At 39.2% G+C, this 25,753-nt stretch overlaps 4 protein-coding genes across 4 annotated transcripts; 3 read left to right on the top strand and 1 right to left on the bottom strand.

The window, feature by feature from the left end:
- The first annotated feature begins 829 nt into the window (after positions 1 to 829).
- On the top strand, positions 830 to 4,837 carry LOC138601147 (uncharacterized). The gene is made up of 6 exons (XM_069672727.1): positions 830 to 884; positions 983 to 1,708; positions 1,795 to 1,920; positions 2,007 to 2,050; positions 2,170 to 2,277; positions 4,661 to 4,837. The coding sequence occupies exons 1-6, from the start codon at positions 830 to 832 to the stop codon at positions 4,835 to 4,837; spliced, it is 1,236 nt and encodes a 411-aa protein (XP_069528828.1).
- Positions 4,838 to 6,567: 1,730 nt separating this feature from the next.
- Positions 6,568 to 8,565, top strand: LOC138600518 (uncharacterized). The gene is made up of 5 exons (XM_069671936.1): positions 6,568 to 6,622; positions 6,768 to 7,469; positions 7,569 to 7,688; positions 7,772 to 7,803; positions 8,376 to 8,565. The coding sequence occupies exons 1-5, from the start codon at positions 6,568 to 6,570 to the stop codon at positions 8,493 to 8,495; spliced, it is 1,029 nt and encodes a 342-aa protein (XP_069528037.1). The 3' UTR covers positions 8,496 to 8,565.
- A 4,243-nt stretch (positions 8,566 to 12,808) lies between these two features.
- On the top strand, positions 12,809 to 19,301 carry LOC138601145 (signal-regulatory protein beta-2-like). Its single transcript, XM_069672726.1, has 7 exons — positions 12,809 to 12,851; positions 12,934 to 13,278; positions 13,899 to 14,240; positions 14,526 to 14,639; positions 14,750 to 14,781; positions 14,888 to 15,031; positions 19,122 to 19,301. Exons 1-7 carry the CDS (start codon positions 12,809 to 12,811, stop codon positions 19,299 to 19,301), a joined length of 1,200 nt encoding a protein of 399 aa, XP_069528827.1.
- Positions 19,302 to 22,410: 3,109 nt separating this feature from the next.
- Positions 22,411 to 25,373, bottom strand: LOC138600913 (immunoglobulin kappa light chain-like). Its single transcript, XM_069672457.1, has 4 exons — positions 25,224 to 25,373; positions 24,496 to 24,603; positions 24,029 to 24,394; positions 22,411 to 23,038 (listed from the first exon to the last, which is right to left on the bottom strand). The coding sequence occupies exons 2-4, from the start codon at positions 24,524 to 24,526 to the stop codon at positions 22,575 to 22,577; spliced, it is 861 nt and encodes a 286-aa protein (XP_069528558.1). The 5' UTR covers positions 24,527 to 24,603; positions 25,224 to 25,373; the 3' UTR covers positions 22,411 to 22,574.
- Positions 25,374 to 25,753: the final 380 nt, after the last annotated feature.

The raw sequence follows: 25,753 nt of genomic DNA, 5'->3' as shown, positions 1-25,753 counted from the left end.
GAGTGTTCTCAAAAATCTCTCTTATAAATTAACTCTTGAATTGTGTTTCCCAAAGAAGGGCCATGGCCACTCCCTGGTGAGTATGTGATCCTCCCAGCATTCTCCGCTGACAATTTCAGTTGTTTAACAGTGAGAGCAAGGCTGCACAGAGAGAGAGGCAGGACCTGATTAAAAGATCTCTCTTTAAAACAACAATTGCCCGGGTGGGTAGCGCCCCAGGTGACTTCTGGCAATTCCCAATCCAAACCCAACTCAACTCAGCCACAGCCAAGGTCTGTAGAATGTTTCATTATTTCCAATGAATTTCCTCATTTCCTCATCATTTTGGATATTTTTGTTCTAACTGTGTTACAATGGTTTTCTCTTACTTTAGATGCTGCGTTTGACGAATTATAACTGTAACATCCCAGAAACAGTTGCACAGGAGCACAGAAAAGGGGGAAAAAACTGTCTCAAATTTTACACTGAATTCAGCTATTTAGAAACATGTGATTAAAAGTGAACAAAAGTAGATTGAATTATTCAGTTATTCATGCAAGTATGCGTCCAGTTGAGGAAGAGGCTCAATTTTATTGTGAATATGATGTAGTGAGAACATATAAAGCTTTTTATAGTCAAGTGCATTAACCTTGATAAAATATAGATCTTTTTTTTTTATAAATTTTTAATTTGTAATGTAAAGATTCAATTCAAGAAAAACATTTAGACTGTAGGTAGGAGTGAGGATGATCATGTGTCACCAGTGACTGGCCAATCAAATCATGTCTTGTCTCTTAAAAGAGGAGAGAGCACCAAGAAGTTTTTCATTCAACACGGTAGCTGGAACACAATGGCACCTCCAACGTTTGTGTTCTGTCTCACATTTCTGTGCTTGGGGAAAATGGGTGAGTTGTATTTTCGAAAGTGTGTATTTCAGGCTGTTCATATTTGTGACTTTTGATATGTATTTGTTGATTTTCGTTTTGGTCTTATTTCACTTTAGGACAAACAACATATCAAAAATCGTTCTCATTTGTGCATCAAGAGAGTGGATTTGTATCAGCTAATGTTGGTGAAGAGGTGACTTTGCGATGTTTCTACAAAGGGCATGTTGCAACAGAGTATTACTGGTACAAGCAAACTCTAGGACAGAAACCAAAGCTCATGTCTACATACTATAAGTATGCATCAACTGTCAAATTTCATGATGAATTTGAGAACAACTCACGCTTCACACTGGATACAACAACAGGTCAAAATCACTTGAAGATCATGGATCTGCGCATTTCAGACACAGCTACGTACTACTGTGCATGTAGCGATTCTTACGTGTTTGAATTTATGGAGGGCATTACTCTCAGTGTAAAAGGTTCAGTTTTGAACTTCCAATCAATCAACTTTGGTCAATTGACCAGATTGGTCAATCAATCTGGATCTGAGACCATCCAGCCAGGAGGCTCTGTGACTCTGAACTGTACAGTACAAACTGGGACCTGTGATGGAGAACACAGTGTTTACTGGTTCAGAAACTCTGAAGAATCTCAACCAGGACTCATTTACATCCAAGGAGACAGTAATGATCAGTGTGAGAGGCAACACAACCAACAATCCTGTGAGTACAACTTGCCATTGAAGAGCCTGAATCGCTCTCATGCTGGGACCTACTACTGCGCTGTTGTCTCGTGTGGACACATACTGTTTGGAAACGGGACCAAACTGGACTTGAAAGGTATGTAACTGTATGAGCAGGGTCTGTCTTAATTTCTTTCTCAGTATAATACCTCCTACTGAAACTCTTTGTGTCTGATTCTACAGATGAGGTGTACCCACTCGTCTTGGTGTATTTCTTAAGCGGGGCTTTGACATTCACTGTCATCCTGAGTGTTTTACTGGCTTTCTATATGTGTGTGATCAACAAGAGAAACAACTGCAAATGTAAAGGTACTGTCATTGCTTGTCTTTCTTGTTGACAGAGTGTACTCACTTTATACAGAATTATAGAGAGGGATTTACTTTTTCTGTTTCAGAGTCTCGTGCAAGATTTTCAACTCCCTCCACAACAAATGAGCAGGTATTTTTTGGCTAGATTATGTTGTAACTTTTTAATAACACAGTAGTGTTGTGGGATCATAATTTTTGATTCTCTCAAGTGCTATATTGTTATTTACTGTTTCATATTTTTTTTATCAGGGTGACCACAACGAGGAAAACCTCCATTACGCAGCTGTAAGGGAACATAATGTCAACAGATCTAGAAGACAAGGAAACAACTCCAGAAATGTATGTGTGTACTCAAGTGTAAGGCATTAGAACTGGAAAATGTTCTTTTTCTGTTTAACAAGATACACCAATGTATGAAAGATTCCTGGATAAACAGTTGGAAAAACAGCTTTGTCACATCTTTTGTCCATCAATCAGAATTTGACAAAATTTGGATCTGAATCCGACGGCAGTTTTAAGGCAGTAGTAATAAATGTAATGATTGACCATCTGCCAATGAGCTCTACTGTGTTTACATGTTTTTTATGAGGTTTTGGTATATACTGTGTGTGCTAAGAAGAGATAAGGTAAAACCCTACCCTCCACTCTGTGAAAAATTTTAAATATAGGTATATAATGTGAAGAGCATAAATATTTAAACTTACATTTAAATATTTAAACTTACACTGTACACTGATCGTACAATAAAAATCGAAATACTTTATTCTGGCTTGAATGTCCAGATGTTTAAGTGTTACTTTGGGAGTGCCTTGGGCGATAAAATCAGACCCAAAACATGGGCATTGTCAACTAAGTCTACAGTCATGCTATGTCTTGATAACCATGGAATTTCTGCAATGACAGCATTATATGACATCCTGCACTGCTTGTTTAACTGGTAAGTTAGTTGAACAGTTCTGACCAAAATAGAGCCCACTGCATACATAAAGTCCAGTCCGCCTTTTGGGTCACAATGGACAAACTACTGATAGACCGATATATGACATTTTGACATAATCGGCATCAGCCGATGTCAGATTAAACAAAATATGTCTGCATACACAGCCTCGTCTGTGTGGCTGGCTTGAAGCATGCGCTTCACGGAGTCTGCTGTAGGTACTTTCTCTACACAGTCTACACTCACTTCCCATAACAAACCTGCCAGACGTCACATGCATACGTCACACATAAGGCCACCGTTCTGAAAGGGGAAGGCTCCGCCAACAATAACTAGAATAATGTTGTTTATTTTTTATGTGAGTTTACAAATTTCATTCTCTTTAAAGTGCACTAAAACTTGATTTTTCATTCACATGTATGCAGATAATGTAGACAACAGCGTTAAATAAATGTTCATTCAAGTTTAGCAGTTTTGTGTCTCATTTGTCATTATTGTTGTATTTTATCAAATGCAAAAATAAGCAACAACATGATATTGGCAATCGGCCGCCCTGCCCTCTAAATAACGTCATCGGCCATTGAAAAACCCAGATCGGTCAACCACTAGAACAAACGTCTTCTGTTAGTCATTGTACTTCACGGGACTGAGCAAGTTACCCTTTCTCAAACCTCAACTTGACTGCACAACAAACAGGACTTCATCTAGGTATTTCACGTACAGCAGATTAAATTTTTGCATTAAACCAGGAAATAAAGGAAATGTAAATTTTAAAATTACAATAAAGGAGAAATTAACAGTTATTTATAGTATTTCCAGGACAGAAGATCAACAAGACAATTAAAACTTCTACTGAGTCATGAAGTCACAATTTAAGGTGTCTGTACATTTAAAGAAGCATTTAAAGAAAATTAGCAAAAAGTTTTAAGGTCAGCAGAGCATAAAGGCAACATGTTAGCGGGGACATTACATTCAAATGCAATAATTTCCACCGTCTCTGTGCCACACACTGTTACAATATACAGTATGTATCTATTTTATTATGATGCTGTGAGCTACTGAGCTGATTTCCTGACAAAAAATGTAAACTATACCCGTAAACTATAGCCTACAAAGAGCCAATCAGTAATTGACGTAGACAGCTGACTGTGGGCCTCACTTTCAAAGCTGTTAGCCTCCTTTTATTGTTGCCAAGGGCTTGGGTGTCAAAAGACGATGCCTGTATATGGTTCTTATGGTTCTGGTTAGTGCATACGACTGACTGCCTGCATGTGTCGGTTCAAACAAAATGCTCACTTATGTTATCAATTAAGCTATAGTAGAGCAGCATGAATTCTGTGAACTATTTTAGGGATCAGGTTTATAAAAAATCAGTGATATGATATGAGAAGCTATTGTTTGGACTCTTCCTTGTACATATGTAGCCCAGAAACAGTCTGTTTGGTTAAAGTGAGGGTTGGCGCCTGGGCTGAGCATGCAGGATTAGTAGAAGTAGGGCGACTGTTTCTTGGTCTATATTATTACAACATGTAAAAAGACGTATTGCAATACAAACGTAATAGTGGAAACAACTGCAGGCAACTGCTGTGAGAGAGTTTGAGGCAGTGAAAGTCTGCAACCTCAACAGCGTCTTCCACACGCCCACTGGCTTCCTGTCAACACTCTGGACAATTACTTGCTATGGTCACACATCAGTTCACAGTACTTCATACTAGTGGGCTGGCAGAATAAAGTCTGTTCACAGACACCCACATATCCGACGATCTCATATGGTATATCAACATACACTCCTTGGTTAAAAAGGTAGAACAGCCAGGTAGAACAGTGAGGTACAACAGCCAGGTACAACAGTTCTACTTCCTGAGAATACTCAGGAAGGTCATCCTGTCACAGCTGCTGGTGTCCCTTCTACCACCGCTGCATTGTGGTCGTGGTGTGCATTGTGGTCCTGGTGTGGTACGTCAGCAGCTCTGTGGCTGACAGGAAGGCCCTGCAGAAGGCCATCAACACACCCCAGGAGATTACAACACACATTAGCCTGCCCTGGATGACATCTACACATCTTGTTGTCTACGGAAGACATCATGCAGCCTGAAACACCAATCTCACTCTGCCCATTACCTTTTTGACCCCCTGTCCTTTGGGAACCCATCAACATACTGAACACTGCACTAAAGGCACCATAAACTACTGCACAATACGAATTTTATTATCACACAAAAGTGCAATTATTTATTATACAAGTGCAATATTCCTATATCTCCTACTTCATGTCGAAGTATAAGTAGGTACTATGTATGCATCTTTTGAGCTTTAATTTCACCTTAAAATCTTTGTTATTCAAATTGAGCTCCGCCCCTGCAGTGCAACAGAATTTCATATACGTACCTGTACATAACAATATACTTATTCTACTCTACTAACAATAACAGTCACCTGTGTTTTGCAAGGTGAATGCTTTTATAATATAATATTAGCTAGCAGCAGTAGCAAATGTTGGATTAGCATTAGCAGTAACTTTTCTGATGGGGACATAAAAATGTATAATACCCGATTTTGGTACAGGAAGTGTTCTGGTTTCTGATGGTAGTAAGTCTATGTTTGTATTCTGAGTAGTACTGACCAATCATGTATCAACAGGCTTTGGAACTATGCAGGAAAAAAAGTCCATGTACATATTAAAAACAGGTGGAACGCAATCCGCCTTAATGATATCCTGGCTCCCATCGGCGCTCATCCGACAACGATTCAGCTTGTTATTTATCTATAAACAGATATCTGCATGCTATGCTAACAGCTAACAATCCGTTCTTGATCAAAAATTTAAACTAGACAGATCTGCTTGATGCTGTGCCTTGAAAGCCATTCAGCATGTAGATTTCCCGACTTCCTCGAATGCATAAGAATTGATTGATCCGACCTCCGTTCAACAAATGTTATTTTCTTCTCTTCTTAAGGACAAAAATGAAAAAACTGCGTTTTTACTTTTTACTAATCTGCATCATGATGTTGTTATTTCGGCAAACTTCATAACTAAATAAAAAACTAATTTAAATTAATCAGAGAAAAATGGTTTCTTTTTCAGGTTCACACCATAAAAGTTTGCCACAGTGAAGCCTCTGTGTAACTTACTATTTACAGTGAAACTGACACTCACCAGAAACAGATGAATGAGCGCTCCTCCGGGGATGTAATGAATCAAGAAATTACGCTGTTCTGGACACACTGTTGCTAACTGGACTGTAAACAATGCAGTGCACAGAAAAGTCTTGGGTGGATGTCCTATCGCTAAACGCTGGCTAAACTGGAATGCCTAAAATGTTAGGCGTTGCTCCCAAAGGCTATATTGACATCAGACTATAGTTCATAGGTTTCAAGACTGCATGTCTGGTAAAATTCTGAAAATGACTTTGCAGGGTTACTATAGAATCTGCTATATTAAAAGAAGATAACAGAATTATTACTATTAAAAATAGATTTTAAAAAAGGTTGAGCACTATATCTGAGATGTGTATGTATTTCATATCATACTGAGATACTTCATAGTGAGATCAGTATGGTGTTACAATAGGTTGTATTGATCATGTGATTTTGTTTCCATATGAGGACATAGAGTGTCACTACAGGTTGGCCAATCAAATGCAATCATGTCTGTTAAGAGCTAAGAAAAGATCAAGATACGTTTCATTCAGCACAACAATTTGAACACAATGACATCTCCAAAGTTGCTTTTCTGTCTGACTGTTTTCTTCCTGCAGAAAGATGGTGAGTCGTGCTTTTATGGTTCTAATTTGTATCTTATTGTGTGGTCACTCTAAGTGTCAAAGCTTCTAATTGTTTGCAAGGTTCACAACAACAAAATACCTACAATTACTTTAACTTAATTGTGCCTTGTTTTTTCTCTCTTTAGCTGAGATGACCGATCTGTTCTCATGTGTTCATCAAGACAGAGGTTTTATATCAGCTAACGCTGGCAGCAGTGTTACTTTGGAATGTTTTTCTAAAGGTGATGCTGTGGCAAGGTTTTTCTGGTACATGCAATCTCTCGGACAGAAACCAAGACTCATGTCTACCTTCTACATGTCACAGAAAAACTTTGTATTTTACGATGAATGGAAGAACAACCCACGCTTCACACTGGATAGTGAAAATGGTAGAAGCCACTTGATTATCTCAGATTTACACATTTCAGATTCAGCTACTTACTACTGCGCATGTAGCATTTCAATAACATTTGAATTTGCAGAGGGCACTTTAGTCAGTGTAAAGGGCTCGGGTTTTAATGTCCCAGCTTTGGTCTATCAGTCGGCATCTGAGACCATCCAGCTCGGAGGCTCTGCGACTCTGAACTGTACTGCACACACTGGGACCTGTGATGGAGAACACATTGTTTACTGGTTCAAAAACTCTGAAGAATCTCATCCAGGACTCATTTACACCCATGGAGGTAGGAATGATCAGTGTGAGAGGGAACGCAACACAGAAACAAACACTTGTGTCTACAACTTGCCATTGAGGAGCCTGAATCGCTCTCATGCTGGGACCTACTACTGCGCTGTTGTCTCATGTGGACACATTCTGTTTGGAAACGGGACCAAGCTGGACTTTAAAGGTAAGAAACCTTTCTCATCTTAAGAATAGTTCTAATCACTACCTGACTTAACACAGATGGACACAGACTTAAAGCCTCCTGGTGTCCGTCTCTATGCAGATGACTCTCTAGTCTTAGTGCATCTCTTGACTGGAGCTTTGACGTTCACCACCATCCTGAGTATTGTACTCGCTTTTACACTGCTCATTTATAGGAAGCAAAAGAGCTGCCAATGTAGAGGTAAATATACTTACGTTGTTTGATGATTGAATTCAGCATTATACACCTTTTTATGGCATCAAATGCTCTCCACTGCTTTCCAGAATCTTCAGCTTCCTCCAGAACAGATGCAGAGGTACGTTCTGTCAAGATTAATGATTTTAATTACCATTAAAACATATCTCAGTAAAGGACTAATACAAATATGAGCGAAGGGACATTTTATTTGTTATTTAGCACTTCAGAATTAAGTAGTGAGTTTGAATATGAAGTAAATATGAAGTTTTATTATTAGTGCCAGATAAAAGAACTAATTTTGTATATACCTGGGACTTTATTTTAGACATTTTACATTTATTTAGAAACTTTATTTTTTTTTGCCTTTGTCGCCTTTATGTGAGAGAGAGGACAGTGGATTGTAGGAAACAGGGGAAGAGAGAGTGGGGGATGACACGCGGGAAAGGGCTAAGGTTGGGAGCCGATCCCGGGGCGGATGCATCCAGGACTGTAGCCTCTGTATATGGGGCGCGCAATTTAACTACAGCGCTAAACCGACACCCTGCAATGCAACATTTTTCCTTCAGACCCTAATTGTTTTTGCCTACTTCTTTGCCCTGATGTTCTTTGGCTCATAACAGTTCTTTTTGGAATTTAAAATATTTTGTATACCAGTTGTGATGTGCTGTTTTTTGTTCTTTCTATGTCTAGGGTTACAACAATGAGGATAATCTGCATTACGCTGCTTTAAAGGTAAACAAGACCAGCTGGTCAAGAAGACAGAGAGACGACACAGAGGCTGAATGTGTGTACTCCAGAGTAAAGCAGTAAATCTGGACCTGGTTCATCTTTGTTTCCCTGTAGCAAGACATAACCTCATCACTGTGTCTTTTGAGGTGTAATTTGTAGTTTTAGTAGACTTTTTTCGTTGAATATGTGCCGTAAAAAGTAACATTGTAATAAAGTTCTGAATAATTACAATATACTAAGTATAACGATTTTTAATGTCTCTGTGAAAATGTGTTCCAACAATCTTTGGGCCCTGTTATACTGTCTCGAGGGGTTTTGTAAAATGCACTGTGACACGGCCTGTTTAAATTATTAAAACAAATAGTTTTTATTCATGTTAAAGTCCTAGTAAAATCACAGACAGAAACTATATGTATCAGTAATTATAGTAATTATGTTGCTCTTATGCCACAAACCCAAACTCTGTTTATAGCTTCCATATGGTCGACAGTGTGATGATACAGTCTGTCTTTGGTTTAACCATAGAGAAAGAGAAAGAGAGAGAGAGAGAGAGAGAGAGAGAGAGAGTGAGAGAGTGTGTGTGTGTGTGTGTGAGGGTGTGTGTGTGTGGGAGGGGGGGGTCCACATAGTGAAACAGCTGATTGCAGTAGGTCTGACAAACAACTGTGTTCTCTTCTTGAGAGCAAATTCATACAGTCAGGACGGCTTCATTCATTTACATTTAGCCGTTCATGTTTACAGGTTAGGATAGGTTATTACCGCAAGCCATACGCAGTGTCTGCAAAAATAAACAGTGAAAATGACATGTGGGAGAGTATATTAACACTTACGGGATGCTTTTCATAGTAAAAACTCAATCTGGTATTTCTGTGAGAGACTTCTCTCATTTGTGCACAATGCTTTTATTCTCATATGTTGTCAGGAGAGTGGTTTGGTGGATCAAGTCACTTGCAAGGCTCCTCAGTGGGGTCCCTGCTTAATCTAGTCTCAAGTAGGCCTGAGCTACATTATGTTAATAAGAGATATATACCAGGTTACAGGCGTTATTTCTTCTGGTGCGTTATCTGTCTCTCTTTCTCTCTCTCTCCCCAGCTCTTCCCCTCTGGCTCTCTGCTTGTGCGGTTGTCGTTGTGCCTGTATATAAATTAAGGTCCTATTTAGAATGTAATCATGATCGTTTTCTGGTCTCTGAAAAAAATCTAAGTGACATCTATAAAGCCATTCAATTTGTTTATGGCCATTTTTTAGTTAAAACTCATGTAGAAAGAGAGGGCTTGCAGGAGTCACGTGCTGCTCAGACATTTTGAGCTTTTAAATGTCAGTCTATATCTGTGTGTTGGAGTTGCGTGAACATCTCTATCTACCAAGATGATTCATTCACGAATATTTTGTTCAATTGAACTTAATTTATTATAACAGATGATATTAAGCCTTCTCAGAAAGTCTTCAGAACCAAGATTTAAAAGGGACATTCAGGTGAGGCTGATGAAATATTTATGCTAGTTAATATGCAAAGACTGGGCCGGATGGGGAGGTGGAGGGTGCACCACATGGCATCATTAATGACCTGAGGGAGAGAATTATTCAGTGTGTTTTTTAAGATTACTGCCATTTGGCTTAAGAATAACACTTTGCAAGTATAAAAGCAAGCCCCTCTAAGTCGCAAAAGACTATCTAACAGTGCTCCCTACAGCAGAGTGGTATGAGCATGCTAGGCTGGCTAGAGTTTTACATAATTGTCAGTATTTATCATGCATAATTTATATAAATAAAGATCACTATTATTCCATCCATCCATATCGTGTTCATGTTCAGGGTCGTGGGGGGGGTGGAGGTTATGCAAGCTGTCACTGGGCGAGAGGTGGGGTTACACTCTGGACTGATTTCCTGACAATCACAGGGCTGACACATAGAGACAGACAAACTTTAACACTCACATTTACACCTACAGGCAATTTTAGAGTCACCAATGAACCTAACTAACTTGTCTTTGGACTGTGGAAGGAAGCCGGAGTACCCGGAGGGAACCCACTGATGCAAGGGGAGAACATGCAAACTGCACACAGAAAGGCCCCCTATGTCTGAAACTGGATTCAAAGCAGGAAACTTCTAGCTGTGAGGCGACAGCGCTAACCACTGCACCACCATACAGCCGATCACTATTATTATCATTGTGAAATCTATTAGAAGATATTTCACTGTGATGGTTGATGCCAACAAAAAGCCAACACCATAGAGCCTTAATCATATCTCTAGTAAAAGCCAATTTACCTATTGTGATAAGTTTTGTAGATGTGAGGTCTACATATGGGGAACCAAATGATGTTATAAGAATACATTCTTGGAGTTTGTTTTTAGCCTTGCTACCACATGAGTCACTGCAAATGCATCTACAAGCGCGCAGGAACAGGAGTAACGTTTCCTGCTAGCTTCTGTTCAGTTCTCTGATGTAAATGATCTGCACTTATGTAGCACTTTTCTAGTTTTACATCAACCCAAAGGTCTTTACACTACATGTCAGCATTCACCCTTTCACAAACACGTTAACACACTGATGGCTCGGCCTATGGGAGCAGTTTGGGGATCAGTGGTGAAGAGCAGCACATAACAGGATGAAAAAGGAGGATCATTTACGAGACAACAGCGAAAATGTCTCCAAATTGGAGAGATGCAAAGATTCAGGAGCTTCTGGCTGTGAGGGCCAACGCCGAAAATGTTCACCAGTTGCAGGGACTGAAGCATACTTTTTATGTCATGCCCTCACCCCCAACAGGGAAAATCTCCCGCTGTGAGGGACACCCAGATTTCAGGGGCAGATTGCCTTAAAATCCCTAGAAATTGTCAGGAGCACATGTGTGAATTAGAGGTCTTCACGGGTCTACCGGGACCCATACGAGTTTGGGTCCACGTATTACGTGGTCAAACAGGTCCAGGTCAGGACTCGTTCTATAATCCTCGGATGTAAACCGGATGTATAATCCCCTGAGTGGATCCGGGAAGACCCGGCCCTGATTAGAAAGTGTTCAGGATTAAAGTGCTGTGTGTGTCTGTGTGTGTATTTTAACTTGCATGTGACAATGTGTCATTCGCATGAGAACGTGCGGTAAATAAAGTGGAAAAAAACAGAAGAAAGAGCAACAACGAGTTGAGTGACGTGTCACGTGACTGCAGGTTCAGAGAAAAGTTGAAGCCAAAGCCGGTAATGACGGATACCTTAAAAAAGCTAAAAGAAAATGAATGAAAGGTAAAACCTCATTCATGCAAATTGTGGCCAGAGACAAGAAGAAAGTAAGCGTTATGTGTAACACGTGTGTGTGGCTTCTAAATGAGCCACGTGTTTGGCATCCGTCTTCATGACAGCAAGTGGACTTTTAATCTGAAATAACTTGTGGATTAGCACCTCTGTTTTTATCAACACTACATGGATACCAGGAAACCTGGATGTGCTTCAATAATAATAATACATTTTATTTATATAGCGCTTTAAAAAGGTACTCAAAGGCACTTTACAAAAAAGAAAGAACAGAAGCAACAATAGCAAATACATTAAGAACATATACAATGAAAAAGAAAAAGAAAACAATCAGTACAAGGCTTAGAGTTAAATAAAATATGTCTATGTATTATGAACTTTCTTGGCGGAGGATGGATTATATGCACGGCCAGGCACAAGGGAGAAGGCTGCGTCACACAGGTAGGACAAAAAGGTTTGTTTTGACAGCTGACTAGTGGTAACTTGTTAATAATAATCAGCTGTGAAGTCGGTGCTGACCGGGTCTGTTTCGCCCAGGCCGGGGTCGGGTCCAACATAACTCAGTTTGGTCCCCGGCTTTCAAATAATAGACGGGTCCGGGTCCGGCATTTCTCGGTTCTGCACGGGTCCAGGTCCCAGCTTTCAAATAATAGACGGGTCCAGTTCGGTTCTGGGTTGCACAATTACAGGTCTCTTAGGGTTTGGGCACAAATTTTTGGACACGTGAAGAACTCTAGTGTGAATAGGGCTATACATAACCACATTATACCATCCAATTGATGAGAGACATTTTTATTTTGAGGACACTGTGTGACTCATGACATCTGTGTATCCCTTACATAACATAAATCTAGCTTCCTCTGAAAAGTACATAACTAAATTGCAGAAAAAATTTCACCAACCTAATTGTGGTTTTACTGTGTGTTGCTATTTAATGTCAAAGAGACCCTGCTCACACTAAGGTAAAAAAATAGGCCAAGATAAAGGGGTTTTTTGCTTCACTGTAAAGCAGCCAATCATGTTTTGCAAGGTGAGGATGATGAACCAATCATTTGTGGCTGCATAGAGAACAAGTGGTGAGCCGGTTTAGTCTGCTCCTGCTTCAGTAAGTGAGAACCGCTGAGGAAAGGAAATAGACAAGATGATGCTGTACTGGGTGAATAGTTTCCTGCTCTGGAGTTTGTGTGAGTAACAAAAATCCACTTACAGAATATTTCAGAGGGTCTTCACACAAAGCTGATAACACATCCTGTCTGTATGTTTCAGGTGTTGCACAGTTGAGTGACATCTCTCAGCCTGTTTCTTTCCAATCAGTGAAGCTCGGAGACTCAGCTACTATTAGATGTCACATACAGAGTGAAATGAATAAAAGAGTGTGGTACAAAGTGACTACAGGGAGGAGACTACAGCTTGTGGCAACGTTCAATCTGAAATATAATCAGAGAATATTTGATGATAAATTTATTCACCGTTATTCACTGAACTTTGACAAAGTCAACAGTTATCTGAGTATATCTGAAACAACATGGGAGGACACTGGAACATACTTCTGTGGAGCGATGTACTTAAACGAGGTTAAATTTGGATCAGGAACCTTTCTGATGCTGAAAGGTAATCATCATCATTCTCTGTAGTGTATTATTTGATCATTTGAAATGCAACACGTTCTTATTATCAAGTAATCATAAATGGCAGCTTGGTCTGTAGCCCTAAGCTTTAAAATGTGACTAACTCGGTACCTCTCTACCATCAGTTCTGCACATGCAGAGATCAGCATGTTAGCAATATTAAATGTGTCCTGTCTTATTAGATTTCAAAATAAAGTACTCAATATATGACTTTTGGATGATCAACAATCATTAACATGTTCTAACAGTAAGAATAGGTCATGTTTAGGCTCTGAAACTACTACTGAATAGTATTAACGTAACCCTAGTTACATATCTTACTTTTGTTGTGTGGCTAATACACAATGTTACATGCATTACACATGAATCAAACCCTGTTCTCTAAGAAGTCTTCTGTGCTCTATATACTACATCACCAAATCAATGCCACATTAAAAGCTAAAGGACAGGGTCCAGAAATAGACCTACAGGGTACATACAGCATCATGCTTTGGTGGTTATAACCAAACTGTTGTATTTGACGGTTTGGAGTTAAATGCATGAAATTTTACTCAAAAGTGAACATAATTCTATAGATAACAGCTGTGTGGTTTGTTTCCTAAGGTGCAAACATGATCAGTGACTCTGTTGTCCAGCAGCCAGAGTCTCCGTCAGTCCAACCAGGAAACTCTGTGACTCTCAGCTGTTCCGTTCACACTGGCCACTGTGCAGCAGAACACACCAGTGTCATGTGGATGAAAAACTCTCATCAATCTGCTCCACAAATGATTTACTCGGCTGGATTTAAAAACAACACGTGTGAGAGTACTGAGAGTGGAAATTCTACCTGTGTGTACAACCTTCTCATAGAGAACCTCAGCTCTGATGATGCTGGAACCTACCACTGTGTTGTGACTTCATGTGGACACGTCCTGTTTGGGAATGGGACCCAGATTAATATTCACTGTAAGAGGAAACTGCCTACTGCACATTGTTCCTTTCTCTAACAAATTAGACAAATTTTAACATTGAAATAAACTCTTAGAATGACAAATGTTGAATTTTGACATATGTTGAGTTGGGCTCCACATTGATTTTCACTTTTACAAAGTTGATATGGTACATGCTAACTCCTAGATTAGGTCCAAAGGCTACTAAAAAGATCAGTCAGTTTGTCAAATCATAGAATACATCGGCGTATTTGCACTGCCGTATTAAGCACCAATTGTTTATTTCTTCTGTTTAACACAGACAGCAACCTAAGTCCAACTGTTATTGCTCTGATGCTGTCAAACATCATACTTGGGATTGTGGCACTCGTTCTTCTATGGCTACATTGCAAGAGTCGGAGGAAAGATTCTGCAGGTATTTAAAAATAAATGTTGTATTGATCAGCTGTACATCAGCAGTAGAATCAGATCCACTTTCTTACATTCTGCAGCATTAAGTATCATTTTCTGTCATTGTTTCTTCAGAGGTAGCTAGTAGAAGTTCTGAAGTCAGTCCGGTAAGAGTCTGAGCATTTCGTTTTGATTTTATGTCTGTGTATGTGGGTTTGGCGCAAATATAATTTTCTTTCAATATATTTTTCTTTCAATATATTTTTCTCGCAGACTAATGATGGAGTAATCTATGCATCTGTGTCTTCAGCCCCTGGAAGCTTCCCCTCCAGACAAGCTAAAGTGAAAAACAGTGGAGATTCTATAGTTTATTCTGATATCCGACACTGTCAACAGACACAGGAAGTTTTGTCTCCAGTAAAACAAACCAGGGAAAATGAAGACAGATAGAATAGCAAAACTTGCTAAAATCAAATGTATATACACTACCAGTCAAAAGTTTGGACACACTTTCCCATTCACTTGTATGAGAAAATGTGTCCGAACTTTTGACTGGTAGTGAATATGCTATTTGTAAAATATGACCACCAATTAAGGTGGTTCATGCATCTGGTCAGGATGCATGTCCAACTGGGAGGAGACCCCAGGGCAGACTCAGAGCTAGCTGGAGGGATTATACATCCAGTCTGACCTGGGAACGCCTTGGAATCCCCCAGGAGGAGCTGGTAAACCTCCTGGGGAGAGGAACATCTGGGTCACCTTGCTAGGCCTGCTGCCACCGCGACATGGCTGGAAAATATGACCATGTCATGACCTCACTTTAGTCGTGAGGTCTAGGAACGATGCAAGGAACAACAAAACAAGTTCAACAAAACTTAAAAATCCTCCTTCTTCTCTGAAATCACTGGAGTGTCCACATTAAGTCTTCGCCATGAGACTAGATACACCAACAGTAACTTACTGCATAAACTTACTGATAAGTTTACATGCATAAAAAAATCCAGTTCGGTCCTTCTTTAGAAAAGACAACATTCATACCAAACTGATTACACGGAAGTTGAAAATAAATATTACTCCATCATTCTATCATAGTTTACATGCAGGTAGTTTGTCTTCAACATACGGACTGACTGTTAACAGGCAAACTACAGTAAAACCCCAAACTGACACGTCTCAATCAGATAATTGTACATTTTATAAAGGCCTAACTCCATATCCAAATGTCAAATGCTGTTATCATCATCTGCTTTATTGTTGCCCATGTCTGTGTTCTGAATACTATAATAGACCTGCTTTACATGATTATAGTTATAGTTTGAATCATGTTTATTGATTTTTACCTCTGTAGTATTTTCTAAACTTTCTTTCTGCATATTTATAATGTTTATAATATGAACTGCCCCTGAGAAATAAACTTAATAACGACTTTTTGGGACATTTGGACCTTAAGTGCTAAGTCCAAAAAAGTAGTCATGGTCACATTTACGAAGCTGAAATCCAATTAACCATTTTTGCCTTAACCAATTCATTTTTGTAACATAACATTGAAATAAAAATCTTTGAGGTAATTCCACAGAAATGGGGTCGGGGTGTATTTTTCTTTTCCGTATCTAAGCTTATATATTTTTCAATCTGCAACTGTGCATTCAAAAAGTAACGTGCCAGATGCTTTTGGCCTCGCAAAGGAACATCTAATGTAAATGGACTGTACTTATATAGCGCTTTTCTAGTCTTTGCAACAACTCAAAGCTGCTTTTACACTACATGTCACATTCACACACACATTCACACACTGATGGCAGAGGCGTCTACATAAACTGTTATCTAAAGTTATTTTTTATTACTTTATATATATAAGCCACATAGATTTATGAGGCCTGTCTTATCATCATCATCACCACCATCATTTTATAAGCAATGCACAGGACGCCTTGCACACAAGCACAGAAATAACGGTATAAATCAAACAATGCACAGGCAACTTAGTGATATCCTCACAGTTGTGGTCTTGGTATAGCTATTTATTAATAAAAATGTGTATACAAGTTATTTCAACACTATTTCAATATATTTTCATTTGAAACACATTCACACAAATTACAGCCTACCATCTGTTTTTGCCATGTCCAGATTGCAATCCTGCTAGCTACAGGTGCCATAGTTGAGCTTCGGTAATGTTGATTGTTGTGAGGATGGCAGCTGCACTGGTGATCATGACTGCGCATGTCCGGGACAAAGCTTTAGCTAGATTATAGCCCCATCGTCTGGGTAACATACTGTAACACCATAAAAAACCTCTCTGCAGTTTATTCTGATATATTGGTCGCACCGTTATATAGGACGCAGCCCACTTTTAAGAGAGAAAAATTTAAGGCACTTGTACAGGCCTTTCTCGTTGCCTGTACAAGTGTTAGTGCCAACTGTTGAGTTTGGCCAGTCATCAGTACTTTGGCTAGATTTTTACCACTGTCAAAAGCAGTCAGTTTACTTTGGCCATTTGTGGCTTGGTAGAGTCAAGTGACTGCTCCATTAAGGAGGCTGATGGGTCAAGGTATTGAAGTAGAAGTAAGTGTCAGAAGTCAATGAAAGACTACATTGTTGTGGAGGAAAATAGCCAGTATTATAAATGACTTCATCTTGCAAAAGGTTAAACTTTACATGTGGTCTGTCTATCCCAGTGTTTCCGCCATATAGATTTTGCAGCATCGGCCCGCCATGGCAAAAGTATTGCCACCGCTGCTCGCGAGTGACTCAGGAGTCACAGGACTTAAATCTTTTATCAGGACAAACAAATTCTCCTTCCTCCACTGTATTCAGTTGCTGTGTACACACAAATGACAGATTCATAATCCAGTAAAATACCCTTTAATACAGTATGAAAAATTGTAGAGAAAATCTAATTTTGGTTAGAAAGTAAAATCATGGTGGATTAACAAGTGTGTGTGCCAAAAGACATACATGTACTATTCTTGATGCAGACAGAGAGAGAGAGCATCTTCAAAAATCCCCTCTAGTCTATGAACATTTTCTTCTAACCAGAAATGCTAGCTGAGGGTGCAGCCTTTCAACTAGCCAGCTTTCAGTGATTGACTTTTGTTTTGAATCTTGTGGTGATAAAAGTGTGAACTATTGAGAACACGTTTCTGTGGGTGGAAACTTCAGTCCCAGCTTGAACACAGGAAGACTGACCTGTGGCTTCCACGTCACAGCCTGCGGCTGCTCAGACGGAAGCCAAGAGCCAACGATAGACATTTTAAAAGTGTCAGAGTTGTTGTTCCCTGTTATTGCACAGTGCTGCAAACTGTTGCCAAATGTTAAAGAACTACACTGACAACGTTTCTATGTCTACACAATGAGTTTTCACAAGTCTGACCAAACCTGCATCCCTGACATGACATGAACAATATGTATACAGCGCAAGGTGAAAAGTCGTCACAGAATATTCTTTGTAGGTTGTTTGTTGTACACACTGCCACAAACCAGGAGGGGTTTGTAGGAAGCTTCTTATAACCCTTTTTCAGTAAACAGTACAGAGAGGAGATGTAAGACCCTGCCATTTCTTCTCTCTGTGGTTAAAGGCAGGATGTCAACAGTTCTCTGAATTTGAGCTGTTGATCATATCCACATCTACCTCGATCTTTGACATGAGAAAACATGAGGCACAATGTTAAAGTCTTGCAATTCAATTTCTATTCAAAGGCAAACAGTGACAATTTTACTATAGGAGATTAGAGGGTTTACAAGCCTATGACCACAGTTGTAAAATGTCTTTTAAGACACTGAAGCAGGGGCAGATGCAGACTTCATTAACTGGAGTGACTAACTGACTTATGCAGGGTGGCTTGAAGTATGTAACCACACACATACGCACAAATAAATAGCATGTACGCTTATATTGAAATGCAAAGAAAAGTATAAGCAGCCTGTTGCAACACAGCCCAAATAGTTGATTTAGCACAAGCCAAAAGCAGGTGTATACCAGGACAATACCAGTCTCGTGAACAGGTGCTTCTTGGTTTTATTGTGGGAGTGTAGGACTAGCACTAAATACGCATGAAGTTTATATTCTCCAGATTGATTCTTTGAGAGTCCAATACCAATAACTCATTATTCATGTGCAAGTTTCCTTTTCCTCAGTGTTTTGACTAATTTTATTACCAGGTCTGTCTTCCTTCCTTAGCTCTATACATATGGTTGTTAAGAGTCTGTCTCTTCATGTCTTTATATTTTCACGCAGAGGAGTAATCAAAGAGAGTATCTGCTACTTTAAGTGTAAGTGCTACATCTTTTGCAAAATTGGATGCCATGATTAAGCTGCATGGTTAAGAGGACAGAGTCCCTTCTTTTTCTAGTCGTATTTCAAGTATTTTATCACGATTTATTGGAGGAATGTGTCAAATTTCAGTTCCTTTACCTGTATATAGTTGCTGACACACACACACACACTCTTACCCCTTGATCCCACAAGATCTGTCTCCGGCGCATTCTGTCTGCACCGCGTTTCTAGTCCGTCAACGGCATGAGCCCTCGCCCACAGGAAGCGTGTCCGGTCTGCAGCGCAGCGGAGCGCTGGCCCAAGCACCTGGATTCACGAGATCACAAGATCACTTCTAATGACTTGGAAACTAGATACCACCTCGCGAGATCACAAGATCGCGGGAGAACTACATTATCGCATGAGAATTGAGAAATCGCAGATGGAACGTGCCAGAGACGGATCCTGTGGAATCGAGGGGTTACTCTGCAGCGCAAATCAAAGTAAAACAAAACCACAGTTGCAGACCTGAGTTGTAGCTTGGGAGCGTTAAGGCCTAAAAACTGTGATGGCCGCTTCACTTCATGTAAACAGAAATAAAAATGCCCGTGCAAGGAAATAAGTAGTCACGAGTCCGGGGAATATTCAGGGGGTGTTTGAGGGGGATAGAAGAAGGGAAAGCTGGATGCAATGGACAGCCAGTAGAGCGCAGCAGAAACAGCAGCGACAGTCTGCGCCTCAGCAGGAGGGAAACAGCCGCTCTCTCAAACATGTCCGTCCCCTAAGCAGATACATTAAATAACCAAGTCCATGCACCATGTCATGACTATCTAGCATTAGCTTGTATTAACCAATTGTCCCAAATGTAAAGCTATAGCGATTAGCAATTCAACTCGGTTTTTACATCATAGCATTTAGTCACAGTTAACCATACACAAACTCATAAATACCTCTGACAGAAAACAATAGTCCAAATCCCATGACAACTGGTTGTCAGCCACTTAATTATGAACCATTGTTGCTCTTGTTCAATGTTCCAAGTTTACTCGAAATCACCTCTGCTTGTCTCTGATGCTCCATACCTAGCATTTTACGGCTAAGCCCCACACCTCTACGTGGCAATGGACTTGGATTGGCTGTTACTTTAGAACCACCCACTCAGATTAAAGAAAACAAAAGATTGACAGGTTATACTTCTAATCAAGGTAGGCTGGAAAGCTGACTACACGTGCAGGCTCATGTAGGCTACATCGAAATAAACTAAACATATATTAAAACTCTTTAAGACATATTAAACATGTTATTTAAATATACAGTAAGAATATTAAAAACTCTTATTATAACTTACATGTTTAGCTTTTTAACACACATATCATATATATTTTAACAATATTTTAACATTTTTACTGATTTATCATGTTTTTCAATATTATTTATATCTTTAATAATAATAATACATTTTATTTACATTTTAAGCAAATCTTAAAGTGTTACAGGATAAATCGATCCCCCATTGAGCGGAGCTTATATCTAAATAAATTTTAGCCAGGGCTACTGTTGTAACGAACACAGATCATTCAATTCCCTTTTCATTACTGTTCTCACTAAATATCCTGGTCATTACAAAGAAACGCATCAGCAAAGTGTGGGCTTTTCACACTTTCAGTTAAATCAGTAACATTTTGATTGTCTCATCGCTGTCTATGTGTCACTCTCTGCCGCTGTCAGTTGTTATTACACTGTAAAAACAAACAAAGAAAAAAAGTGGGTAATGGACAGATTATGGCCTTCACCTTAACTTTTTTTTAATATGTCATTCTTGTACACTTGTCATTCTGGCTAAGCTCAAATGATGTTATAATAATAATTATAATAATAATAATAATAATAATAACAATACGGTCTAGACTTGCTCTTTTTGTAAAGTGTCTTGAGATGAGTGTCTTGGTTGTGACAGCCGACTATTTGCTATTGCTGGTTAATGCCTTCACATTGTAAACACAGAACTGCTGACTTTTAGTCATTGCTGACTAAGCTAAAAACATGTAGCTGTTCATAACCGCACCCATCTTGTCATTGAAGGTGTGTTTTTTTTTCACATTGTCATTGGATTACGTTATTTATCACTGTTGAATATAATCACTATACCTCAAATTTTCTTTGCCTTGTGAATGAGTAGCTACTTTTACACTGCGGTCCTGCTGCAGCACCGTAACAAAGCTCCACCATCATGCAGTCTTTACCATTTTACATTGGACCAAGCAACGCCGCCTCAGTGTGTGTTTTTACATAGCGTTCCAGCATTGCAGAAGCAAAACATGTGGAGGTGTGAACAAACAGCGCATGCTTCAAATACACACACACAGCGCTGTTCCCGACTCCGCTGTTTACACAGAAGCCGTTTTGCCGACTTCATCCTACCGTTCTGCTTCCATGCATTTTACATGGAAGACGGAACGTGGCGACGTATCAGCTCATGTTTGTTAATTTTAGAAGGGGCTTAAGTTGTTCTTATTGGAAGGGTGGATGTTCTTGCTAATGCTCAGGGCAGAGGCCTTTCAACTTCAAAATCTTTTGCTTCTATTCTGCATTCACTCCCCTCGTGCATTCTCACATTCTAAGATATCAAATGTTTTATATTCAGCTGTTCATATCTATCCAATAACACTGTGGCCTACCTTCCTATCGTCTTGCTGCTGTCCCTAAAAATGATACTTTCTCCAAAATTAAAAAATAATCCTTACTACCAAAATACTTGCTACTTGTGTCCCCTCGACTGCTGCAGCATATGTAGTTTGTGTGCATCTCTGCTTCATTTATGGCGCAGGCTGCAGAAAATGTGATTTACATAATGTCCAAAAACAGAACAACACACCTTTGATATCAGTTTAAGTCATTTTTTTCAGTCCCTTAACCAGCAACATTTAATCTCATCTGGAGAATACAAAGAATCTTATTTTACCAATAAAAATATGTTTGGTATTAAACAACAATCAGGTATTTTTTGGGGCTACAGTTGCTTTATTATGACCTAAATGTTGCATTGATATTTTATCGTCATAGCAGAACAGAAGTGCAACATTCTGTTTATTGGAGTCAAGTGGTCTTAAGTAAAGGAAGAGACCTTGCTGAAAAACTTTGGTCATGTGCCTATTTGAGACCTTTTTGCTCTATTTGTGTTGCTACGCAGGTGGTTTCATGCAGGATGTCCTCATTCTGTTGCAAGGAACCTCTGTAACTTTAACCCCGATACTGTCAGTAAACACAGGAACTTATTTTTGTGATCAGATTTTATGTTTAGAAGCAGAAGTTCATTGATGTTCCACAACACAGAGCATCTCTATTATATGCAGGCAGCTTGTGGGCGAAAATCACAGATGTTTAGTTGGGCTGTGGTTACCCGAAAGTTTGTGGGTTGACAAATAATAGATCAAATGTTTTCTCAGTGCATTAACCATGATTTTTTTGTGGTTTTAACACATTTATTGTGTTGTATGTATATATAAAGACACTCTAAAAGGAGTCAAATAAAAGCCTTGGATTGAGTTTTATTCAGAAAAGTCCAATAAGCAAAACAAAATGTATGTCTTACATATGCATTAAAATTGTGCCATCAACTTTTTCTGAATAACATAAAAATAATTACAGTAACAGTAACAGATTCTGAGTTAATTGAAATGTAAAAGAGAAATGACAAACTAAGGACTATGAAGGACTTGTTCTGCTCTTTTTGAAGTAAACCAAGAAACAAGTAACAACAAAGAACAAGAGAATCCCGCTTCTAGTGATGGAGAGCCAGACTAAGATTCTCATCTGTGCCATTTGGTCTTCAGCATCATCCCTGAAAAGCAGCTTGCTCCCATTGCCGAAGAGTATCTCCCCGCAGGAGGCCACAGCACAGAAGTACATTCCAGCATCAGAAGAACTCAGGTTCACCTTCTGCAAATGGTAGACACAGCTCTGTGAAGGGGATCCTTCTGTAGAGACTTGTTTGCACCCGTCCCCGAGTGTGTGAAGGACTCCTTTGTGAGATCCCTGTGTGAACCAGTAAACACTAGGTTCCTCATCACACGTGCCAGTGTGGACTGTACAGTGGAGAGTCACAGAGCCTCCTGGCTCGATGGTCTCAGATACTGGTCTTTGGTCTATTTCTTTGATGTTGGCATGTCCTACATTTCACAGGGGGAACAAACAGATAATCAGTTCTATTTTAACATAAAAAAGGCATTCTGAATTATATTTATAGCCTTAAAGATATAAACTCAAATTTTTCCGTTTCGTTCTATGGTGATAAAAGGCAGTTGTGGGTGCATACGTCCTAAATAACCAGACATCTACCGTTCGCTCCCTTTGTTATGGTTGTAACTCTTGATTTTTCCTCGCTGACGGTCGCTTTTTTTTTTTCTTCATCTGAGTGTCAAATTTGTTTCTTTTTCTATAATTTTCACTTATTTCTGAAGTTGTATTCGTAGTCATTGATCTTTTCTTTGTTTGTTCAGCCATAGTAGATTACTGTTTAACACTTGCAGAGACCGGGGAAAAAAGCTGCTTAGCTCCGCCTACCTTCTCTGGCAGACCAACCACTGCTTGGTGATGGACAATGCATCACAAGTGGTCGCTGCTTGTTTTTCCAATGAATGTCCCCACAGACACCCAGTTCATAATAACAGTATATCCTGCAAATGCAAAGGCTTTCATCAGTGGGCCATAGGCTCAATCACCATTGTGTTACCTTGTCTGGCGATAGATAGTGACTTATATGATATTATATAGTGACATTTATTTAAATGAACATCTTTGAGATTATATCTTTAATGTGTAATTTTTGTGTGAAAAGTGTTTATTGGAGAGTTAATATGCAGAAAACTAAGTGTTATGGTAAATTTGCTCATTTATATAGAGTGCCATTCACACACACACACATGCACACATGCACTAACACTGCTAATACAGCCTTTGGGAGAAATTGTAGGTACAATATTTTCTCAAGGACACTTTGACATGTGGATTACATGGGCCAGGGATCGAACCGGCAATCTTCCAATTAGACCCATGATCAAACAGAAAAAAACATGTTTCCAAAGAAAAAAAGTGCTGATCTTTTGCAACCTCTGCATTTTATCTACGGTCAAATACACAGAAATAGAAAAGCACCATACCTTTAACACTTAGAAAGACTCCGTCGCCAAACTCCACTATGTTGGAGTGTGAGCTTCCACAGAAGTACGAAGCTGAGTCTGAGAATTGGACGTCAGAGATGTGTAAATGATTGATCCCTTCCATCCTCTGAAGAGAGAAACGAGGGTTCTTCTGCAACCAGGGAAAGACTTTGGACGGTTCATCATACTTGTAAACAGTAGACAGGAGCTTAAGTCCACCTCCTACGGTTTGTCGGTACCAGGAGAAGTGCATCGCCACTTGGCTGTCGTAGAAGCATTTCAAAGTCACATTGTCCCCAACAGAAGCTGTTATAAATCCACTGTCCTGCTTGACTGCTGCCAACTGGACGACTGCTGACAGGTGAACTAGGTCAAAAAGATATAATGTTAAAGAAACATAAGCTCACATTGCATTTTTAGTGGTGATTTAATTCATACATGGATAAATCTTATGTGAAGAGACTTACATACTCCAAAGAGGATCATATACAGATGCATCGTCTCTGTGTATTCAGGAAGTGGCAGTTTTGAGACAAGGAGCGGTCGCTTGAAAATGAGGTTACATTTGGTTGGTTCTAAAGAAGGTCAAACCATGTGACATTTTAAATCCCCTGGACTCAGCAGAAAGGAAATGATGTGATTTTTTTTCTATTGCTCATTTTTTTTAGTAGGTTATGGCTTTATAGGGTGGGCAGCAGCCTTTATAAAAATTAATTTACTTCGATTTCAGCTATATGATTTATTTCTATTCATATTTTATAAAATTGATCTGGACCCTTGTCTTGAAGGTCCCATTCAGTTTCAGGAAACAAAAATACTAACAAAATTAAACATGCCAATATGTTGGTGAGCACAGAAAATGTTTCCTCTTTCAGTGGATGAATGTGAAAGTGGTTTTCTAGTCTCAAAATCCCCAAAATATACCATTCTGAATAGTAACACTGAAACATCCAACTGAAAAAAAAATTTTTTTAACAACTTTTTGATTATCTGCTTGGCCAGGGTTCAATTTGTTTTTAGTGTGGCATGTTAAGAAAGCTAACTTCCCTACTTCATTAAATGTATTTGTCTTATATATAAAATAATCAATCTACTAGTTGTATTAGTCAAGAAATTATTTTAAATTCCGACTAAGTTACTGCCTGGGTATACAGGGGTATTACTTAGTTTAAGAAGTAGGGTTCAGAGTACTTACCAGATCGGGACAGAAACAATTTCCAGAACAGGATATTTTGATAGAAAGAGATCTGTAGTACCTCCTAAGAAGGTGGAATATGTCAAATTAGAGTCAAATGTGATTCTACCAACCCATTTTGTAATATGGTAACTTTATAGCACAGCGATTCAGTTAATTACACATGGAGATCTTGAGGGATCATCTGATTACGCAAGGCAAAAGAGAAGAGAGAAAATGTTTACAGTCGCAGTGGCTCCTCTGGGTCTGATAAAAAAAAAAAGGTGTGGGTACTTTAAGTGCTGTTGTGTAACAGTGTTTGTTACCCATGTGATCAACACCTCCCTCTTTCACTGGGTTTACATTTAAAACACAAGAGACAGAGTTTGGGGCACTGCATCTCAGCGCCATCATGCTGACCGATGGTGTTCCTCAGAGCTACATGCTCGGCCCACTGCAAATCCCACTGTTAACTTAATTATTTACATTTATTTGAAGAATTACAAAATTTTTTAGCTTAATTTGTGATTTTGCTAGATTGATTGTGAGCA

Source organism: Semicossyphus pulcher, unplaced genomic scaffold (assembly GCF_022749685.1).
Source record: "Semicossyphus pulcher isolate SPU_LCO1_2020_fin unplaced genomic scaffold, fSemPul1.0.p SCAF_21, whole genome shotgun sequence".
NCBI classification, from domain to species: domain Eukaryota; kingdom Metazoa; phylum Chordata; class Actinopteri; order Labriformes; family Labridae; genus Semicossyphus; species Semicossyphus pulcher.
The sequence above is the reverse complement of the archived record's forward strand: the minus strand, read 5'-3'. Positions and strand labels throughout refer to the sequence as shown.